Source organism: Prinia subflava, chromosome 3, assembly GCF_021018805.1.
Source record: "Prinia subflava isolate CZ2003 ecotype Zambia chromosome 3, Cam_Psub_1.2, whole genome shotgun sequence".
Taxonomy (NCBI): Eukaryota; Metazoa; Chordata; class Aves; order Passeriformes; family Cisticolidae; genus Prinia; species Prinia subflava.
Window position 1 is genome coordinate 96,904,909 of NC_086249.1, and position 19,634 is coordinate 96,924,542.

At 43.3% G+C, this 19,634-nt stretch overlaps 1 protein-coding gene across 6 annotated transcripts in view; it reads right to left on the minus strand.

Annotated features, from left to right (window-relative positions):
- Nucleotides 1-2,930: 2,930 nt before the first annotated feature.
- DMD (dystrophin) overlaps nt 2,931-19,634 on the minus strand; it is a 978,378-nt gene continuing 961,674 nt past the window's right edge. For 3 of the 6 annotated variants that reach the window (XM_063392999.1, XM_063392997.1, XM_063392998.1), the window contains 2 exons: nt 11,657-11,688; nt 2,931-5,391 (listed from right to left, as the gene is read on the minus strand). In XM_063392999.1, the coding sequence (XP_063249069.1) occupies nt 5,380-5,391; nt 11,657-11,688 (44 nt within the window). In that variant the 3' untranslated portion in view covers nt 2,931-5,379. The remainder of the gene's footprint in view (nt 5,392-11,656; nt 11,689-19,634) is intronic. The other 3 variants (XM_063392994.1, XM_063392995.1, XM_063392996.1) reach the window with 1 other exon arrangement.

The window sequence follows — 19,634 nt, forward strand, 5'->3', positions numbered from 1 at the left end:
GTGGAGATGCTGGCAGCAGCTTCACGGCACACAGGCGTGGAGAAATGAGAAGATGACGTGTGCCAGGGACCAAGCCACCTTCTACAGGCTCATGGAGGTCTGACTGATGGATGTACTAAACTTGTCCTTGACTTTATATAATAAGGTGTTCTTAAAGACTCTCATCTTATTGTTGTTAATAGCCTGAAAGAGATTCTACCTCCAAAATGGCACTGCGTCTTGTTGGTTTGGGTCATCAAGTAGAGCATATGTGAAGGAAACAAATAAAGGAATGCTGAGTGAATTAACAGTATTTCTTGGTTTCCTGTTATAGAAATATAAATACATAATTATCTTTTTTTTTCTAATACTTGCTGCAAATTTAGACATACCAACAGGTTGGTGTGAGGACGCTGTTATTCCTGGAGATGATTTTTTTGAGGAAAAAACCTCTTCCATTCAGCAAGAAAGACAATAAAATACTGTACTGTTGTTTTTTCTTTCCCTGTATCTGTGCATGTGTGCACAGAGCAGTGTGAGAGTGAGTGAGAAAAAGAGGAAAGCCTTACAAGCAGCGGGTTTCTTTTGTCAGCAAATAGGGACAACTTGCTTGGACTCAGCTTTTTACAAGCATGTGCCAGCTATTAAATAAATGGCATATCCATTGTAATGCTCAGATAATAACAACAAAACTAAGTCTTTGCATCTGGTAAACAATTGCCAAGCAGACAAATATGAGCATTGGGTTGGCAAGCAGTAGGGGTTTAGGCAGTAGGCTGAAAGAACATCTCATATTTGTCAAACAGTTCACTTCTATAGCTCTAAGATTTCCTTAACTCTCATCCCTTCCTTAACCACAGGCGATTTTATACCCAGTTTTTGGCACTGTGAGCCATTCCTTATTTGCTGCAGTCATATTCCTCAGCTGGTGAGCAGCATTATCAGCTTATGGGGTTCCTGTGTGGAAATGTTACACCTTGGTTGGTCTCAGCAGGCCCATTTTTCTTGCACAGATTTATGGCACTTTCTAGCAAGTTGATATGCTTGCTCAGAGCCGAAACAAATTCCTGGTGAGCCCGAGTCAAGAAGAGGAAGATTTATTGGTTTTCAGCCTGACTGCACACATGTGCCCAGGGGCAGCCAAGATGTGTCACAGCCACTGAGTGCCCTGGGCTGGGCCCCGGGTGGGTCCTGCTGCTCCTGCATCGGGGGGATCCCGTCCATGCAGGGTGTCAGAACTTCAGCCCCACCCTGCTCAAAGCTGGTGGCTGTCCCTCATGCAGGGCACCCACGTGCAAAAGTGACTGCGTGGGGCATCACAGGAGCACGGAAGCTGCCACTGGGCAAAGGAGTGCAGGCAGCTGTTGCTGGTTGCATGTGGTGGGTTTGGAAGCATTTGTGCCTCATGCAGCAATGCAGGCACTGCACCTGCTGTGTGTACCCAGCCCAGCAAGGCCGGGGAGGCTCTGCTGCAGGCACCACCATGGGGTTAATCACACACACAGGCAGCTGCAGACCTTTTGTACATCCTGCACACCGTCACTTTCCCTCTTTTTCCCCATCCTAGCTGAAAAGACACGGGTATTGTTTCCACTCAGCTTAGCTGTCCTCCTCCCTGGTTTCTCCTGCCCCATCACTGCAGCAGGGCAGAGCTGCCCACACAGCCCCAGGGGCTGGCAGGGTGTGCTGGGCTCCCCAAGGGCAGCAGCACGCCAGGGCTGGGCTGGGCAGCACTCACTGGCTGAGCCGGGCCGTGCAGCAGGTGAGTGGCACATACTGCCCTGAGCTGGGTCTGACACCACGCTGGGCCCTGGGGAGCAGAGCAGACACGTGGCCTCGTGGAGAAGGGAACCTCCAACCCCCCAGTGTTGCTGGTCTGGCCAGCAGGGCCTCAGGATTTGTATTTGTCTATCTATCATATCTATCTATCTATCTATCTATCTATCTATCTATCTATCTATCTATTGAAAAGGTAAAGCAAACACTGTGAAGTCGAGGAGTAAATGGCAGCACGTTTACAAGGCAGACAAAGTCAAAGAGAACTGATTTTCCTCTCTGCCCAGAGAGCAAAGGAAACACACTGACCCGTCCCTAAAATAAAGAAGATATTTTGCTGAACATAATAAGGAAAACATTCCTAAGAGCCACTCAGGAACACCAGGTTTTATTGATGGATGTTTGGATTCGTAAATCATGGGGTCACCAGTGTGGGGGAAATGAGTGGAGCTATCCTCCCTCCTGCTTAATTGAATTCAACAGAGTCATCAAGGGGGGCTGCTGTGCTTTGTGGGTTGTACAGTTTTCAGGGAAGAATTCAGCACAGAAAAGCACACACTGATTGACTTATGTAGGAGTGGATCAGAGTAACTCGAGTGAGGAGAGTAGATGTGGGATGTATATTTATTTCCTCAAGTGAATGGAATGAGAAAATTCCCACCTTCTCCTTCACTGTGTAATAGAAATCATGGCAAACATGGGATGTTTTTACCTTTGTATTTTGTTATTTTTCACCACATTATTTCTACCACCAAAAGGTAGCTTGAAGGCAGCATCATGACACAGCTGAGTGGAGTCTGGGTATCAAAGCCTAGGGATTTCCTAGAGAAGGGAGATGTGTGATCAGCCTCTCTGATGAGAACACACACTTCCCAAAGACCCAGACAGGGTTTTCCTAACATTATACCCGGTGGCAAGGAGACTACCACGTGTTGGACTGAATCAATCAGGTCTGAAGGTCCTGTCAGGGACGAGGCAGACAGCGTGGGGCTGGCACACCCCCAAAAGCTTGGGGAGCACAGGAGATTCACAACTTCAGCAGGGGAGACAACCCCAAACCATGGAGAGCTGAGCACTGAGGTGATGCCAGCAGGGGTTTGGCCAGTGCAGCGTGGCAAGGATTGCTGGGGAGATGTGCTGGGTGAGAGCTGAACCTCCACAAAAACTCCTGCACCTTTTATATAACATAATTGCGTGCTTTATTGATATACACAGTAAAGCAGTATATAATACAATAGTAAGGCATATATTTGGTGAAATTTGGTATGTTGTGAAAAAATGCAGTAAAACAGAAGTTTATAAAAATAATTAGTAAATGTTACAGTGTTGGTGTTAAAACACAATATATTATGATATCCAAGTAATAAACCAGTACTGAGTAACGATGAAGTAACATGCCATATGGTATTTATGTATTCAACTACACTGATTATGTTTTACAGTTTAATACTTTGTCATTATAAGGAATATGAAATAATTCCCAAATTATGCTTAAAAAAGCAGCAATAAAGCTTTCAACTTTTTAAATACTTTTTGACAGACTCACTCCAAAACTAAGATCTAGAAAGTAAAACAAACAAAACAAAACCCTGATGAAAACAATCGTGCAATCTGGTTTTCCTCCATAATTTTTCTGAAGAGAAGGTTTAATGTATGGGGTGGGGGGAAAGAAGAAACCCATCTCTTTCTCAAATTGCAGTTTAAACCTTCTGATAAAAAAGGCCATGAGAAACAGTGAGGGTTCCTATTGTACTCAAGTGTTAAAAAGCTCTTTATTAGGAAAGCAGAGGTTTGGGGGGGATTGTACTTTTTTTTGTAAATGATTAACGTTGTTGTTATTACTTAAACAATGAGACCTGGTCACACAATGGACACGTGGTGATGATGTAACATCGTCATACGTAATTGTCAGGAACACCACAAAACCAAAGTGAGGTAGAAATAGCATGACTAGCCATGTTCAATGTTAACTAGCATTCAAAATAAAATCTTTCCCAAGTTTAATTACACTTCATACAAGAAGAGGTAACAGATTTTTTTACTCTTGCAATATAAAGTCAGATGGTTGTGTTTCTATGTATTTTATGGTAAAATTAAAAGCTGGTTAAGAAAACGAAGTGGTAAAGCTTTTGCTGACAGCACCTCATACCCAAACCTCTCTCTCACAGAGCTGCAGTCAAGCTGGCTAATCTCTTTCTGTATCAGCTCCTCTCTTTTTCATGTGATTTTTAATTGTGCAGGGGTTACTTGTACAGAGAAACGGGGAAGGAGAAAGGACCAGCAGTCCTTTATTATTTTGGTGATAAATATTCATGGAGCAGTGTGACTACCTTCACCTGATCACCGTTCCAGGCAAGAACAGCAGTTACTCTTGCACAGCCTTTCCCAAAGGTGGCTTGCAGCACCTCGGCTCCCTGGGAGCGGCTGCTGCAGCAGGATGAGACACCGACAGTGGAAAGCTCTGGGCTCCTCTCCAGAGGGTCGAGGAGCTCCGTGCTCATCCCCAGCCCTGGGAGTGAGCAGAGCTCTGTGGGCACCCTGCTTGTGCTTGGGGTCAGGAGCCCACCCCACAGGGGGCAGCGTGTCCCTCTCCTGTCCTCTGCAGCAAAGGTGACAACGGGGAAGAGCTGTGCCCAGCCCTGCTGAGCCACCGAGCCCCAGGGCTCAAACCAGTAAGGCAATGTCTACATTCCTTAACTAAAAGTTATCCAGGAATTCAGTCAGCAGAGGAAACACTGACACACAGGATGGTCATTAACTTCTTTCCTTCTTTCTTCTGAGTTTTTTCTTTTTTAGTTGATTTTTTTTGCAGGCTCTGTCATGTAATGTGCTCTTTCATTTAATTATTGCAAACTAGCTGTGTAATTGCTAGTTGCTGTCCAAAACCAGGACAGTAAGTCACATAATTCTTAATTTTATTGGAAAGATAAAACGTAACTACCTCCATTGGAAGTTCAGGTTTTTTGGTTATTTTCTAAGCCAGCCTAAGTCAGACAAAACCAATGAGAAACGTAAGGTGGCCATTCTGGTGTCACTGCAGGAAATATATATTTTTTTCTTTTTGATAGGCAAGGAAAAGAACACATGAATCTCTCTGATGTTGTTACAGAGCTGAAATGAAACTAAACAAATGCACTGCCTCAGTGTATTTTTTTGTGGTTTTTTTTAAGGGGGTTTCTATAAACAATTATTTTTATAAAGCACACTTTAGTTTACAATCTTTCATTATAACTGTTATAAATTTTTTTTAAACAACCCGAAATGCGTTCCATATAAAGAAATGGCAAGTTATTTAGCTATCAAGATTTTACATGTAGTTCTCTTATAATTTTTGTACAATTGCATAGACGTGTAAAACCTGCCATTGTTAACAAAACAGTAACAGACTTAGGAAACTACTGAAATCTACAGTATAGTACCACTACCCTTCACAAAAATATAGATTTGTTTTCTTGTAAACTCTTACAGTCTAATCCTCTTTGTAGTATGAATATTATAAAAACCATGCGGAACGCCTGAAGTTGTAAAACACATCTTGCTATTCTAACACCTTGTCGTCGGTCATCACGGTCACTAAGGTTTCCATCGCTCTTCCCAGGTCGTCTGCCATGTGGAAGAGGCTCCCTACATCGTGGCCTGAAAAAGAAAGTCAGAGAGGAAATTAAACGAAGAGGATGTGGCAGGCTGTGGATGGGAAAACTTCACAGATCCGTCATTCTCCGGGTGCCGCTCGCTGCCATCCCGAGGGGACTTCCAGAGGTCTCCTGGATGAGTCCAAGAGCTTGTCATTAGCAAAAGCTGCCAGGTTTGTACAACAATTTAACAGTTTTAACAATTTAACAATTTTAATTTTAATTTAATATGGCTTGAACGGCTATGGCAAACCACCCTGCAAGTAAGCCATCGCCCCCCATGGTGATGAAGCTTCATCATTATCAGTGTTCACCAAAAGCAACAATTAAGTCCACCAACATCAAAGAAGAGTTTCTGACTGGTGCTGAAAGTGCTTGAGCATCCAGTGTTTTACCAAGGAGAAAAAGAGAAACAAACAGATCAGCAGTAATAACTAAATCATTAAAGCCAAGAGGTCTCAGCAGGATACCTGCAAAGATAGATATAATGATGACCAAACTAAGCAGCTCAGTTTGTTCAAACATATTTAGAATACTCTTTCCTTTTTGGACAGCAGTCCAACACGGCCACAATTATCAGCTAACTACTCTTCAGCGGCTCACTTGTGCATTTCCTCTCACTCATAACCACTATGAAGTCCTAGGATGGTATAACCACAACCTCCAACACAGAAGTGATGAATGAATACACACTGCAGTTCTGGAGAGGAAACCTGAAACTTCCCACACTCATGTCACCAATGCAGCAAATGGTGATGGGTGGTAAGAAATGGCTTAATCACAATTAGAGACCAAATAAACTCAAGGATGGGGTGACTGAATTGCCAAAAATTGCCATTTTTGCCCCTGGCACGCCTTGTCTGGTCTCCCACTGCTGTTTAGGAAATAGTCTCTGTCTTGCAAGTCCTGTGTGAGATTTTCAGACCTCTGTGGCTGTCTCAGGTACCCTCTGGCACCTCAAACGACAGAGAGATCATGGTTTAATCAGCTGAACCTTATCTTTCAGGAGTCTCCCTCCTGAAACAATATGACTGAAGAGGGAATATGACCCAAGATCTAAGCATCCTACAACAGGAGCATCCAAACCAAGGACTGAGTGTTCAAGATTTCTTGCAAGGACAAGGAAGAATGAGCAGACAGAAGGTCTTAAAGCAAGCAGAAGGAAATTATACTCCACACAGCACATAACTGTATTACTGAACTCATCGCCACAGGCTGATGTTGAGGCCAAACACATAAATGAGTTAAAAGAGGAGTTAGAAAATAATCGCTGAAGGAAGATTTATTTAGATGCAAAGAAGTGCACATGACCTCCAACTCAAGAAGTCTCCATGGTGCAGAGTGCCAACTGAACATTTATAAGAAGTGAAGTATTACTCAATAAAATTGTATGTCACCCTGGCCTGAGGGGGTTTGATTTACTCTCTGGGAGCACTTGTGATAGAATATTTGTCTGGAAGAACACAGAAAGTGCAATGCCATCTGCCCACAACTCTGGTTCTCAGAAATGCTTTGCACTAGTCTGGAGGCTGAGTCCTCACCATGGTCCTTGAGGAAGGAGCACCCAAATGAAGGAAGGACAGGACCAGGGCATTCAGGATGCACCTTCCATGCAGTCCCTACCTGTAACATGCTGGAGCCTGACTGACCCCTGCACAGCTACACGGTGCCTTCCCCTCCTGACACAACTGCAACAGGAATGAACCTTCCCTGTGGGGAAAATCAGACTCAGCATCCTCCTCCCAATGCTCATATATTGTGGCAGTCATGCACTGCTGGCATTTCTGCAGTAAATAAGGGCCTGGAGTGATCTTAGGTCAGCAGCTTTTATGGAATAGAAAAAAAATTACCTTAGGACTATTCAGAGAACCATAGAATGGTTTGGGTTGGAAGGGATCTTAGGCACCATCTATTTCTAACCTCCCTGCCATGGGCAGGGATGCCGCTCACTCGACCTGACTCCATCCAACCTGGCATCAAACACTTCCAGGGGTGGGGCATCCACAACAGGTCAACCTGTGCCAGCATCTCACCACCCTCACTTAAGAATTGCTTTCAAGCATCTGTCTAAACCTGCTCTTTTTCAGTTTAAATCCACTGCCCCTTGTCCTCTCCCTCCCTTTTACAGGCCTCCTAAGGTACTGGAAGGTGTCCCCAAAACCTCCTCTTCTCCAGGCTGAACCTCAGGAGCTTTTTTCTTCTGGGGAGCTGCTACCACCCTCTGCATTCAAATACTACTTTTTAAAAATCTGAGTTTGTTTATAGAGTTTATTTTTTTAAATTTAGCATTGATGATATAAAACTAGGCTGGATCTAAACAAGAACTATTAAAGCTGCGTCCCACTGGACAGTGAACTGTGCTGTGACACAGCTTGCCAGTTAGCAATACAAAAAAAATACTTGGTTCTGGTATCTGGTGACAGTTTGCTAACTGCACTAATGTGCAAAGAAACAGATGCATCACTCAGCAATTTCATCCATACATCATAAATGTATAGCCATCCTATTCATCTGATGTAAAACCTTGTAATTTCCTCATCAGCATGACAAGTAACTGCATATGAAAGATTCCTGCCAAGTTTTGGTCAAAACATAGTTTATTTTAAAGTAAATGTATCCTACCACATTTATTTTAGCTATAAGGGATAATCTCTGTCACTGGCATCATGCAGACTGAGATCAATCCAGCAACTGACACCATCACAAGTGAAAATCTGATGAAGCCATATGAAATCAAGAACATATTGGAGATGCTTGTGCAAACGGCAGCACTGAGCTGCTCTGCTCATCTGAAACTCCCTGAAACTCCATGACTTCATGGGAATACACCCCTCTGGTACAACCAGGGCAGTGCTGTGACTGGGTACCCAGCTGTGAGAGGCTGGCTGTGGGCTCATGGGCTCACATGCAGATCTGTTGTTTCTACGACACTCCAGGGCTCTCCAGGATTTCAACACTGCTCATTCCCAGGAATATTGATCACCTTTCTGTAGGCTTAGAACAGCCCAGACTGCTAAACTGCATCCTCAGAAACTAATATTATTTTGTTCTGTCCAAAAGGGCTAGGTCTAGAAAGAATAACTTCAACCAAAAACACACAAAAAACCTTTCAGATGTGTGCCACAGTAGGTATAAACTGTTATGTTGTCCAGGCAATTAGAAATCCTTATGGATCCATAAATCTCAAAGCACTTTTTAATACCTAAAAATTACAGAAATGTCTGATAGTGCTTTTTTTTTCTTTCTCTGTTAATGGATATCACATTTTTGAAATAACCATGCTTCAAGTCCGATCCTCCTCCTCAAGAGCTGCACAGATACGTGCTGCAGTGATTAAGGAGATACAGCTCCCTCTCCCCCACAACATCCACACTCCCTCTCCAGCACGGGTCTTAATTTCCTCTGCATGAAAACCGAACACTTGTGTCTCCTCTGGAGCTGTCTGAGGTTAGAGCTCAGAGCACGACCACAAAGCCCTGCTGACTGCAGCCTGTGCTGACAGCTGGACTGTAAATGCAGCAGCAGGGAGACCACGGGCTCTGGGGCAGCCCTGGGATGGCAGGACGGGTCAGAGGAGCAGGGGGTGGCTGTGATCCAGCCACACAGCTGGCAGACCCTCAGCTGCGTGTCACTGCACTGCCAGCAGCATTTTTGCCTCTCCTGGACATGGGAGTAACAGCCAGCTCCACTGAGACTGCAAAGGGCTGAGTACAAAAGACACGATGATTTCCTGGTACTGTATGTGCAATGAGTGTCGTGTCTGAAGCTAAATCAGTGCTCAAGTTCACTGCTTCCACAGGGCTCTGCTGCTGCCACTGAGTGCTGCTCACTCGCCCTCTCTAGTACTGAAATGTAGGACATTGACATTTTTAATTAAGAAGCAAATGAGAGAAATACTGTCCTAAAAGCACTTAGAAAATCAGAACTTTCCATTATTATTCATATGTCTAAAGTAATGCTATCAAAGAAGGCATTAATTCCCTTCTTTTGACATTAAAACTGAGAAAGTCTTATCCGTGCTTGAGGCACTGAAAGGTTGAAAAATGCTGCTGTGTAAGAAAATAACTAGCAGACACTTTGAAATGCAGCAATAAAGCTCAAAAAGGACATGGACAGTATCAACTTCAACTTCCAAAATCCACAGCTGCCATTTGCTTGGAAAGCAGAAGACACCTATTTCTGCAGACACTAACTACCTCACTTCTGGTCACACAGGGAATGATGTGTTTCACATCTGCTGAATTTGCTTTAGAGACTCTGATGGAATCAAGGCCCATGGGTGTGGGCACACTAACAGAATACCAATCTTACACTACAGCTTGTCAGAGAAATAAATGCAGAACATTCAGACTTGAAAGAGTGGATGGAAAGTAAATTGAGAAATCCCAACACAATGCAGGGCCTTTTCTAGCAGAGGAGATTTCTAATTCTTTCCTGACAAAAGAAAAATCCTTCCTGTTGGTGATTTGGGTTTTGATACCCTTATTCATATTGAGTAATGCCACAAAATCCGTGGGATTACACACAAAGACAATACCAAATGTGAGTAACGGAATCAAAACCTGTCCAGGTGGGTTTTAAACCACAGGATCTGCCTTTGCACACAAAGACACACCTAAAGCAGAAGCTGTTCTATACCTTAGCTCATATCCTTCATAAGCAGGTGGACAATTGCATTTTATATTCAGCTCCCCGTGTTACCAAGGTCTCTCTGGAATCACAAGACTTGCACAAATTCAGCCAGAAAGAGGAGAGTAATTCACTGAAGTCAGTTTTTTAGGGTTAAACTGCTGGAATCAGATCAGGCAGAACATGCCAATTTTATTTTTTTGTTGTTGTTGTTCATTACATGTATTGAGTATGCCCTCTGCAGAAGAAGCTTTTTTTGAGTAATATGCATAAGTATGAATGAGGATAGTGGAAATCAATGACCTGTTCTGCTAAATGGGAGAACAGTTCTCAGAGTATATGAGGTGAGCACAAACAGGGCTGAATGGGAAGAATTTTCCACAAAATTCCTGGACTGGTACAGTCTGCTGATGCCATCTCATGCACCCGTTTTTTGACCCCTATGAGAGGACCTGCTGTTCAAGGACAGACTTTATCTGCACCAAAGCTCTGATACCTTGAGGCAGCAGAACCTGCCCCAGCACCTACATCCAGAGCAGAGAGCCTCTGTGTTTCAAGGCACCACATCAGGACAAATCCTGGCTTTCCTGGGTACCCTGTCAGTGTCTGGGGGTTCCCAGCAGCTCTGCTGAGAGCCCCAGTGCCCTGTGTTTCCATGAGCCCCTCCCTCTGCACCAGCAAAAGTCTGCAAACCAGGTTCCCCTCCAATTCCTGCCTCTTCCACAGCGACCGTCTTCTGTGCAGAAAAGGTCATTTCACAGCTACTGCAACTGCACTCAGGCAGTCTCTGAATATTTTATCTTTAATAATAATTTTCACTAGAAATTCATCTTTCAAACGCTGTATCTGGCTGGCGAGTGAAGAGCAGCTTCAGAGAGGAAAAATCAAGGCTCTCTGGAAATGCTTTCAAAGGAGCTGTGACAACACAGAGCAAAACGCTTTCCTCCATTAATGAACAGCGACACACAAATTCCAAAACCTATTTTGCATCAAACCAACCATGTCCGAGGTGCACAGTGAAAACCACGGCCCATTTGCATTGCTGAATACTGTGGAGCTGGTGGATGTTAGTAGCACTCTTCATTCTGCAGCTGTACATCAGGAAATTAAAACACCTGAATCTCTTATACCTCTCAACTCTCATATTTCTAAAGAAACATTAAAAAACTGTTTGATCACGGAGATGATGGTTGGTATACTGGCACTACATGTAAATATAGCTGTGAGTTTGTAAGCAGAACAGCAAGAGACCCCAGCCTCCCTGTTGTGCTTATACACAAGAGCAACAGAACATAAGTCAATGACTGCAGCATATTTACTGACCACATTTATCATTCAGAGGCTTAATTTCTGTGTATGATTTTCTCCTCCCCATTCCTGATTTTCCACCTCTGGGAGCATGTAAGAAAATGCAGATCCCTGAGCTGACACTGTCTCCACTGAAAGTTGAGAGGTACACCACTGTTACAGCACACATGGAGAATGCACTCAGCAAAACCAAACGAAACCCAAAGCAAAACAAAACCACCCCCACCCTCCACCAGACCCAAGCAGCCCCGTGCTGTGTCACACACATGCTGGGCACAGAAAGCAAGCTGTGACAAACAGAAGCCATGGCAGTGAGCCTGCGTCTCACTAACCTCTCTCACTGGCTTTCCAGGGGCATTTCTTCCTTTAGGAACAGAGGGAGGAAGTGGAATAAATATCAGAAAGAAAGGAAAACAAAACCACACATGAATATATATTTTATACTGTAAAAGACACTTCAATTTCCATTTAGAAATTTAACATTAAACAAATGCATTTCTGCTTAAACAAAGACCCAAAGTGCACTGAAATCCACTGATGATCCTGAGCTGATTTATTCAACCGTTCTGTAACCTGTGGCTTGGTTTAACTTCTCAAAAACAGTTGAGAAAATTACTAACACCTCCTTACACACCTGTCAGTTGAGAATAAGGACTGCAGACAAGATCTGAACTCACTTGCTGAGCATCCTAATTAGCAAATTTGGGTACTTCTGCCAATCAGTGTAAGTGGTAAAAACATTCTCCCCCAATGTCAAATTAATTTCCCCAGACACTTTACACTGTATTGTGGCCTGCATTCACTGAGGTATGCATTGATATCCATGCCTCATGTGTATTTATACACACATATTTCACACCTACAGAAGTACACTGGAATACAGCATGCTCACATTCAGGATAAATATATTGCAAAGTATTTTTGCAACATGGTGACCTGCAAGCGTGGTAAAACTGAGGGGGTGGAGAGAGAAACAGACAAAAAAAGTTCAAGTAAAAAAGGGAAAAAAGAGGAAGTATCTCAATGTTCAAGTACTGCCAAAATGGAGTCAGTAATGGGTTTAGCTGCAAAGATGTTCCCAACAGGCCTTCACAGAAGCCATACTTTGATCATGCTGATTCTCTTCAAACACTTTTCATAGCCTGTTTGTTCTAAGGAAAGGAAAGCCAGGTGTTAATCAACAGCAGAAACACCCCTTTGTCCACCTCTCCACCACACAGCCAGTAAGAGTCTCGCTGTCTCCAGAGGCAGAGTCCCACTGTCACTGTCACACTGCTGGCAGCTCTGCTGTGGCCAGCCTTGCAGTCCCAGGGAGAAAGTCACTGCAGCACATGCTGCAGGATGATCTTTGCCCCAGAGCTGCTGTAAATGAGGCAATTTTAAATGATGTGTGGGACACTGGGGAGAGAGGCAGACACATATGGGAGAACACACCAGTCAGCACAACAGTAACCTAATTGCTGTTGAGTTTTGCTCTATGGCAGCCTGCAGGAGAAGGGAAGAGAGGCAATAAACAGCTTTATGGGTATTTTACACGTTGCAGAACAAGGGTCAACAGCAGAGCAAGGCTGAGCAGAGGCAGTACAGGAGAGGAGGAGTGGGCAGAAGAAGGAATGGCATCACTGAACCCGAGCCACAGCTCCCACAAACTCCAGGCAATGGAAAGGGCTGGGGCAGTCTCTGAAGGCCTGGATAGCAGAGGTTACCATTTACTGAACAGAGGAAGTTTTAGTCCCTTCCTGTCCCTCTCCCCAGCAGCACACTTCCTATTAAAAATGATAGCAATAGGTTCAATAACAACCTGCTCTGCACATGGGTTTTTGTTCTGCCCCTAAGTGAAGTCGTGACTCCAGTGATGTCTGTACCACACGTGCTGGTGCAGCACAGAGGTACCAGGGCCTGATGCCCAGGACAAGTGTCACTTCAGTTCTAAGGACTCCACCTGGCAGGCCTGCCTAACCTTCCAGAACTTACATGTGTGCTACACAGCCTTAGACCTCCTCTGGCACCTTTATCAGGAGTCACAAATTCCCTAAAAATGCTTTCCAAAAGGGGAGATGAGACTCATACATCGATCATGTAACAGAAAATCCTTGGAAAGGAAGATACAAAATCTACTGCATACTTTGGTCATTTTCTGAGGAAGAGCCTCAGGGTTTAGGTCAGCTTAAGGACTCCACAGCTTGGTTTGAGAGAGTCCTGGGGCAGGAATGGGACCCAGCAGGAGATTAGCTTGACCACAGTCTAGCTTGGGTCAAGAAGAGAAAAGGAACTGCCTACAAGCAAAATACTGGAGGTCTTAAGAAACGCCTTCCTGTCTGCACAAACACCTACAACTGCAGCTACACAGTGTTTAATTTAAATCTACATGAGACAGACTGGATGCTGCTTGAAAATGAATGCATTTAAAGGTAACTGGGATTGCTCAGCACCACACAAAACAGCTGGTGAGGACAGTCTGTGGTGAGTAATCAGCCCTAGAATTTGTTAAATGCAGCAAAGATCCACGCTACTACAGCAACAGCTAATTTCTTCTGGAAGAAGATTAAAAAGGGTTTAATGGATTTTATGTTATTTTCTTCTTTGCATATGAATGAATGCCTGTTTCTACATTTTAAGGCAAGGAGTATGGTTTGGCATAAATTGCAGAGGAAGAAGATTGTCTATATTGCCGCAGTTCTGAAAATTTGTGTTCTGTAAGGCACCAAAATACTGATATGCAATCTGTGGGTGCCTAATTATCTATTATTTCTGCTCAAATCAACATTTCCTGCCCTTACAAGATAGAAGAGTTGTTCTTTTTTTTTTTTTTTGAAAGCTACAATGCATTGCATCACAAGCAAAAGTACACAGCATGTGAGCACATCAAACCTGTAGGCAGAGGCACCACCAAAAACTTCAGGAGTCTCTGCAGATCCAGGTCAAAACAGAGAGCGCAAAGCAGCTACTGCACTGCCCCTCTGAGCTCAGGAAAGGGACAGGCTGCAAAAGGGACACCTGGCTCTGCAAAGAGCCTTTTTTCTCAAAACAAAACAAACCAAAATCTGTGGAAGTTTTATTAAATTCATTACCATATTCTCAGTTTACACCAGAACTGGGCATGATTAAACAGGGAAGATCTAGTCCACCCCACCACTGTCCCATGTGCAGAGAAGCTCAGCCAGATCAGCTCTCCTGTGCCAAAGGGGAGCAATAAGGGATCTCAGTCACCTGGGCTCACTGTGGTGGGATGCAGGACCACAGCACAGAGGGGACACAATCCAGGGGAGGTCAGGGTATATCAAAGGGAAGAGTATTCCCAGAATAACCCCAGGGTACTCTCTCACTGACTCAGTAAAGTGTGAAAAGGACCGTCTGCATCATGAGACATTTTGCTGGCAGAATAAGAGAAACTCCATTATTTGCAGAGCTGAAAGTTGCTAGTTCCACTTGGAGTCCCATTCATGACAGAGCCTGGCTGATGCACAAGTGAGAGGAGAAAATGTGACTGGTGTGTTTTAAAGTGACTGAGATAAAAATAAAACTCCTAAAATAGGGTACTATTCATATTGCCATTCATTTATTGCTGAGGGATCTTGTAATTTCACTGCACCACACCACAACTGTGTTAAGCAATACCATGTGAAACTGTGAGGACCAGTCTCATTATGTCACAGCCTCTCAGCTCTTTTCAGCCATCATGGTCTCACTTCTAATCAGTTCTGGCTCCCAATTCTTCATTATCCCCCAGCAGGGGCCCAGCAAATCTGTGAAGCTCTCTCAGCAGCTTCAGTTAGTTCAAGAACTTCTGCCCCTAAATATCTCTCTGAGCTTCATTCACAGAAAGCATTTGCCATGAAACCTTAAGTGCAAAACTCAGCCTGGTCCACCATGAGAGCCACCTGAAGTGGTGCAGCTTGTTCATCCTCAGTGCTGCAGGAGAGATGAATTTGGCTTTGGAAATACTGGCCTGCCAATCTTACTTTAACTGTGAACCAGTTCCCTGGAGATTTAGTAGTTTGGGCACAAACACGGCGTGAAAATGTTTTCCTCTGTGGCCCATTATTGAGTAGGGTCAAATAAACCACTGAGGTGGCATTTAATGGTAGATTTCCACTAAATGTCAGACCTCTGGCTTTGACATCTGTTTTGAGTTAGCACAGCAGCTGTTTGAAGCAGCTGCAGCAGTTGTGAATTTGCTGGGAGCAGCAAAGTAAAAGAGGAGTGGATGGGAAACCTTTTAGATTAAAAGGAAAGAAAAATTCCTTAAGGACAGCAATCATCAGGTATTCAGCAGAATTTTTCTCTCCAGAAATGAAACAGCTTTTGGCACAAACAGCCAGCTGTGCGAGGAGCAGGGAAGTCCTGTTCTCCTTAGGAAATGCCAAGAACTGCCAAAAGGTTAAACTGAAGAAACAAACAAATGAAAAACCCTACAAAAGGTGTAGGGTACATAAATTGTTGCATCTGAGGTCTGTGTGTACAGGTCTATGACACAATCTCTTTTGCACTTGCTTCTCTAAAATACATTCAAAATGATGCTATGAAGTCTTGATGCCTTTTTAAAAACAACTTTGGGCAGAAAAAGCTTGAAAAACGTAATCCTAAGGAATCTATCTCCATGTGAGTGACAATGACTTGCTTTTTATGGCTTTGTTTCAGGACTCCAAAATAAGAGCCATTACTCGCTTTAGTAAACTATTTCCCAATCTGAGCAAGTCTTAGTCTTCAGGTGCTTTTGCCAATATTTAGGCTAGGTATGTCTGTGATGCTCAGCTACATATCTGTGCACCCAAGCACAGAAATTCAGTCCTCTCTCTTCACTGCTTGTTCAGCTCTGAACTTTTCTCACAAACAAAGCCTTCAAAATCCAGTTTGCTTTTGTCATATTGTTCTGAACTCCTCCAAGCTGTTGATATTCTAATGGCAACAGGACACCCAGAATTATGCCCCTGATTCAAAAGGCCTGCCACTCCCTATGCTGTGACATGCTGATATGTAGCTTGAAATTTAACATGCTTATTTTTACAGGCCAGAAAGCAAACATTATTTCATAAAATCATTAAGGTTGGTAAGGACTTTTAAGACCATTGAGTTGACCTGTTAACCCAGCACTGCCGAGCCCCCCGCCAAACCAAGTCCCCAGGTACTACATCCACATGTCTTAAATACATCTATGGCTGTTGATTCAATACTTCCCTGGGCAGCCTGTTCCAATGCTTGACAACCCTCTTCCTGAAATTTTCCCTAATATCCAATTTAAACCCCTCCTGGCACAACTTAAGGCCATTTCACCTTGTCCTACTGCTTGACTCAGGAGAACAGACCAATCCTTACCTTGCTTCAACCTCCTTTCAGATACTTGTAGGGTGATAAAGTCTTTCCTGAGCCTCCTTTTCTGCAGGGTAAACAACCCCATTTCCCTCAGCTCCTGTATCACAACCTATTTCTGAATGGCAGACTGGGACGACTGCATTTCTGGTTTCTGACAATTTTTTAGTTCTACTTAATAAGAATCAATATACCAAGAAGTATTGATTATAGATATGTGCTATTGCTTGTTTCCTGAACACCTACTTGAGGTGGGTGTTCACACCTGTAACCTGAGATTCAATCCAACTTGTACTGGAAAGAAACAAAATTTCAGTTGCACTATGCCTGAGTCCTTAACATTATTCCCTCTTGTCAGGTTGCTTTGCCAAACTGCTGCAACTCTTCTGCAACTGCACTTTGATCTTCTGTTAAAGATTAGAAACCTGAGATACAGATTACACCTCTCAACAGCAAAAAGGGTCCTGATTCAGTAGTTTGTTGAGACCAATCAACTCTGCTTCTTTTTCTTCTTCCTGCAGTCTTGAAAATTTGAATTCAGAAATCCCTGATGGCCGTGGAATCTGACTGACCACAGCATCTTTCATGTCACACTGAAAGTCTGTGTGAGGCTGCAGCACGTCAGATGTTGGATGGAAACTTTGTGTACACAGGCATCAGTTGAATATAACTGAATTATTAAACTGGGAGTAGAAGAAAACTTCAGTAACAGAAGTTTACATGAGCTCTCAGCAGCCTTTATCAACCACTAAATGAAAATCCATTTGCACTGGGGCTGTAACACAAACTATTTCTTACAGAGAGCCAGCCTAGCCATTCCTATACCTCAGCCAAAAGGAATCACACTAACCTGACATTCATGCAAATACATCAAAAATACATGCAGAACAGAGAAACAGAATTGGAGTCCTAATCTCTTTAGCCAAAACCTGGTACAATTCCCAAAAAACTGCACAAGTTTCTCTCCCAGCTGGACTAATCTTTTTGTGTAGCCCAAGAGAGGGAAAAGGCAGATTCTGGCTCAGCCTGGCAGTGCCTTGGCCAAGACCTAAAAGCAAAATCCCGTGGGAAGCCTGGCTCTGCTGGGCTGTGCCTGCTGTACCAGGAGCTCCTCTCGTGGCTTAGCTGAGGGGGACTCAAGGCTGTGCCCCCTCCTCACTCACAGCCCCCCATCCAGCTGGAGAGTATTTCTGCTCTCCATGGCTGCTAGTCAGACAGGGAGCTACATAACCTGTAACACCTTTTGTGGATGCTTGTGCTCATCTACTATGTTTTCAACACAGTTACTGAACAAAGAAACAAAATAAGGGAATACATTCTTTCTCTCTAGCTAAATGGCCACATATTGCACTACAAGAATGAAAATCTGAAGCTACAGCTTAATTTACAAAATCAAAATATTATCTGATCTTATCCATTTCACTTCTTTTTCCTGCTAAATTTTATATTCTCTCAGTTGTTTCATGAAGCTTTGTGTTTTTCACTAATAAGATAAAAAACCATTTTCTATTCTCAGTGAGCAGAAGGTGATATCTAACAGACTGACCTCTACCTATTTATTCTACACAGGAAATGAACTACTCTATTTCAAATGTCTCATTAAATTTTGTTTCATAAATTGCTCCTATTTCATGGAAAACTAAGCTTGTTTTTAAAAAGAAATACTGCCAGTGTCATCACCTATGAATACAAATTAGACATCATATTTGCTGTGTATTTTTACACATGGGGTACCTACATCTAGACACATCTGGCTATGTAAGATCTATGTACAACATATTTACACTAATGATGGTCACTAATAGGAAAACACTGTCTGTTGTAACCTTGTGTACACAGCAACTTTAAAAATAAGTCCATTTTAATCCACATAGCAATATTAGAAAGACTTTTCATCTGTTGTCTCTCACAGCAATTAAAAGCAAGGACTGGACATACGACTTTTTTACATAATGTTGAGGTGGAGCTGAGTGCAGCTGACAATTTATTGTATTAGACTTTATTCAATGATCTCTTTCTAAATTATTCCATCTTTTGATCAATAGCATGAGATCTTATACAGTTTATATTGACTTTTATCCCACAGCTCACAGATGGTTTCTGGTGAGAGCTGAACTTGCACTGAAAGCAAAGGATGGAGAAAGCCTGATTCCACTGCAGGTTTAGTACAAGGGTTAGAGCATTCTAACAAAGTTTAGAGCCACGGTTATCTCGTGAGGAAGATCCCCTGGGTGATGGGTGAAACTAGTGCAAGGGCCCTGCAGGAAGTGTGTGCCCCCTGAAATCCACTTTTCAGGCTGCCAATACCAAGGCTTTTTCTTGCCAAGAGATTCATGGCTGAGTCTCTTTTCACAGAAACAGCCAATATCCTGAACTTCCCATCTCCTGCTAGGAATCTCAGCCATTTTTCTTGGCAGCAGAATATTTTCTTCTGGGCTCAGGAAAGAACTTAAATGAAAAAAAGGATGGACAAATAAATCCTGGTAATCCAAATGCCTATTTTTAGACAACAACAGGAATGAGAGAAATGGAAACACTGAAAGAAAGGCTGTGGCTGTATGAACAAGTGCAGCCTACGCTGCCCAAACAAGCACCCCACTCGTTTTTTCTCCATGCCTCTGGACCTGAGGGCTACCTGACTGAGAACTCTGACTTAGAACTCTAACAGTATTTCAAACCACAGTCTTGGAGAAGGATAAGGACAGAAGGAAAATGTGCTAAGACATGTATTAAAAATGAATCATCAAGGGGATCAACCAAAAAGAAGGAAAACTGTGCAAAAAGGAACATGGCAAAGGGAAGCAAAGAAAATGGGGAAGAAAGTGTCTCAGAAAGGCATTGTTTCATCCACATATCTAGCAAGGGCTACCTGTGGAGGTAGCTTAAGGTAAGAAGGAACAGGCTGCTCCTCCACTCTAAACAAGACAGGTTTCTCTACAGCTATTGTTAAAATGGAAACAAAGAGCAGCAAAACGCCTGATGCCAAAACACAATCACCTG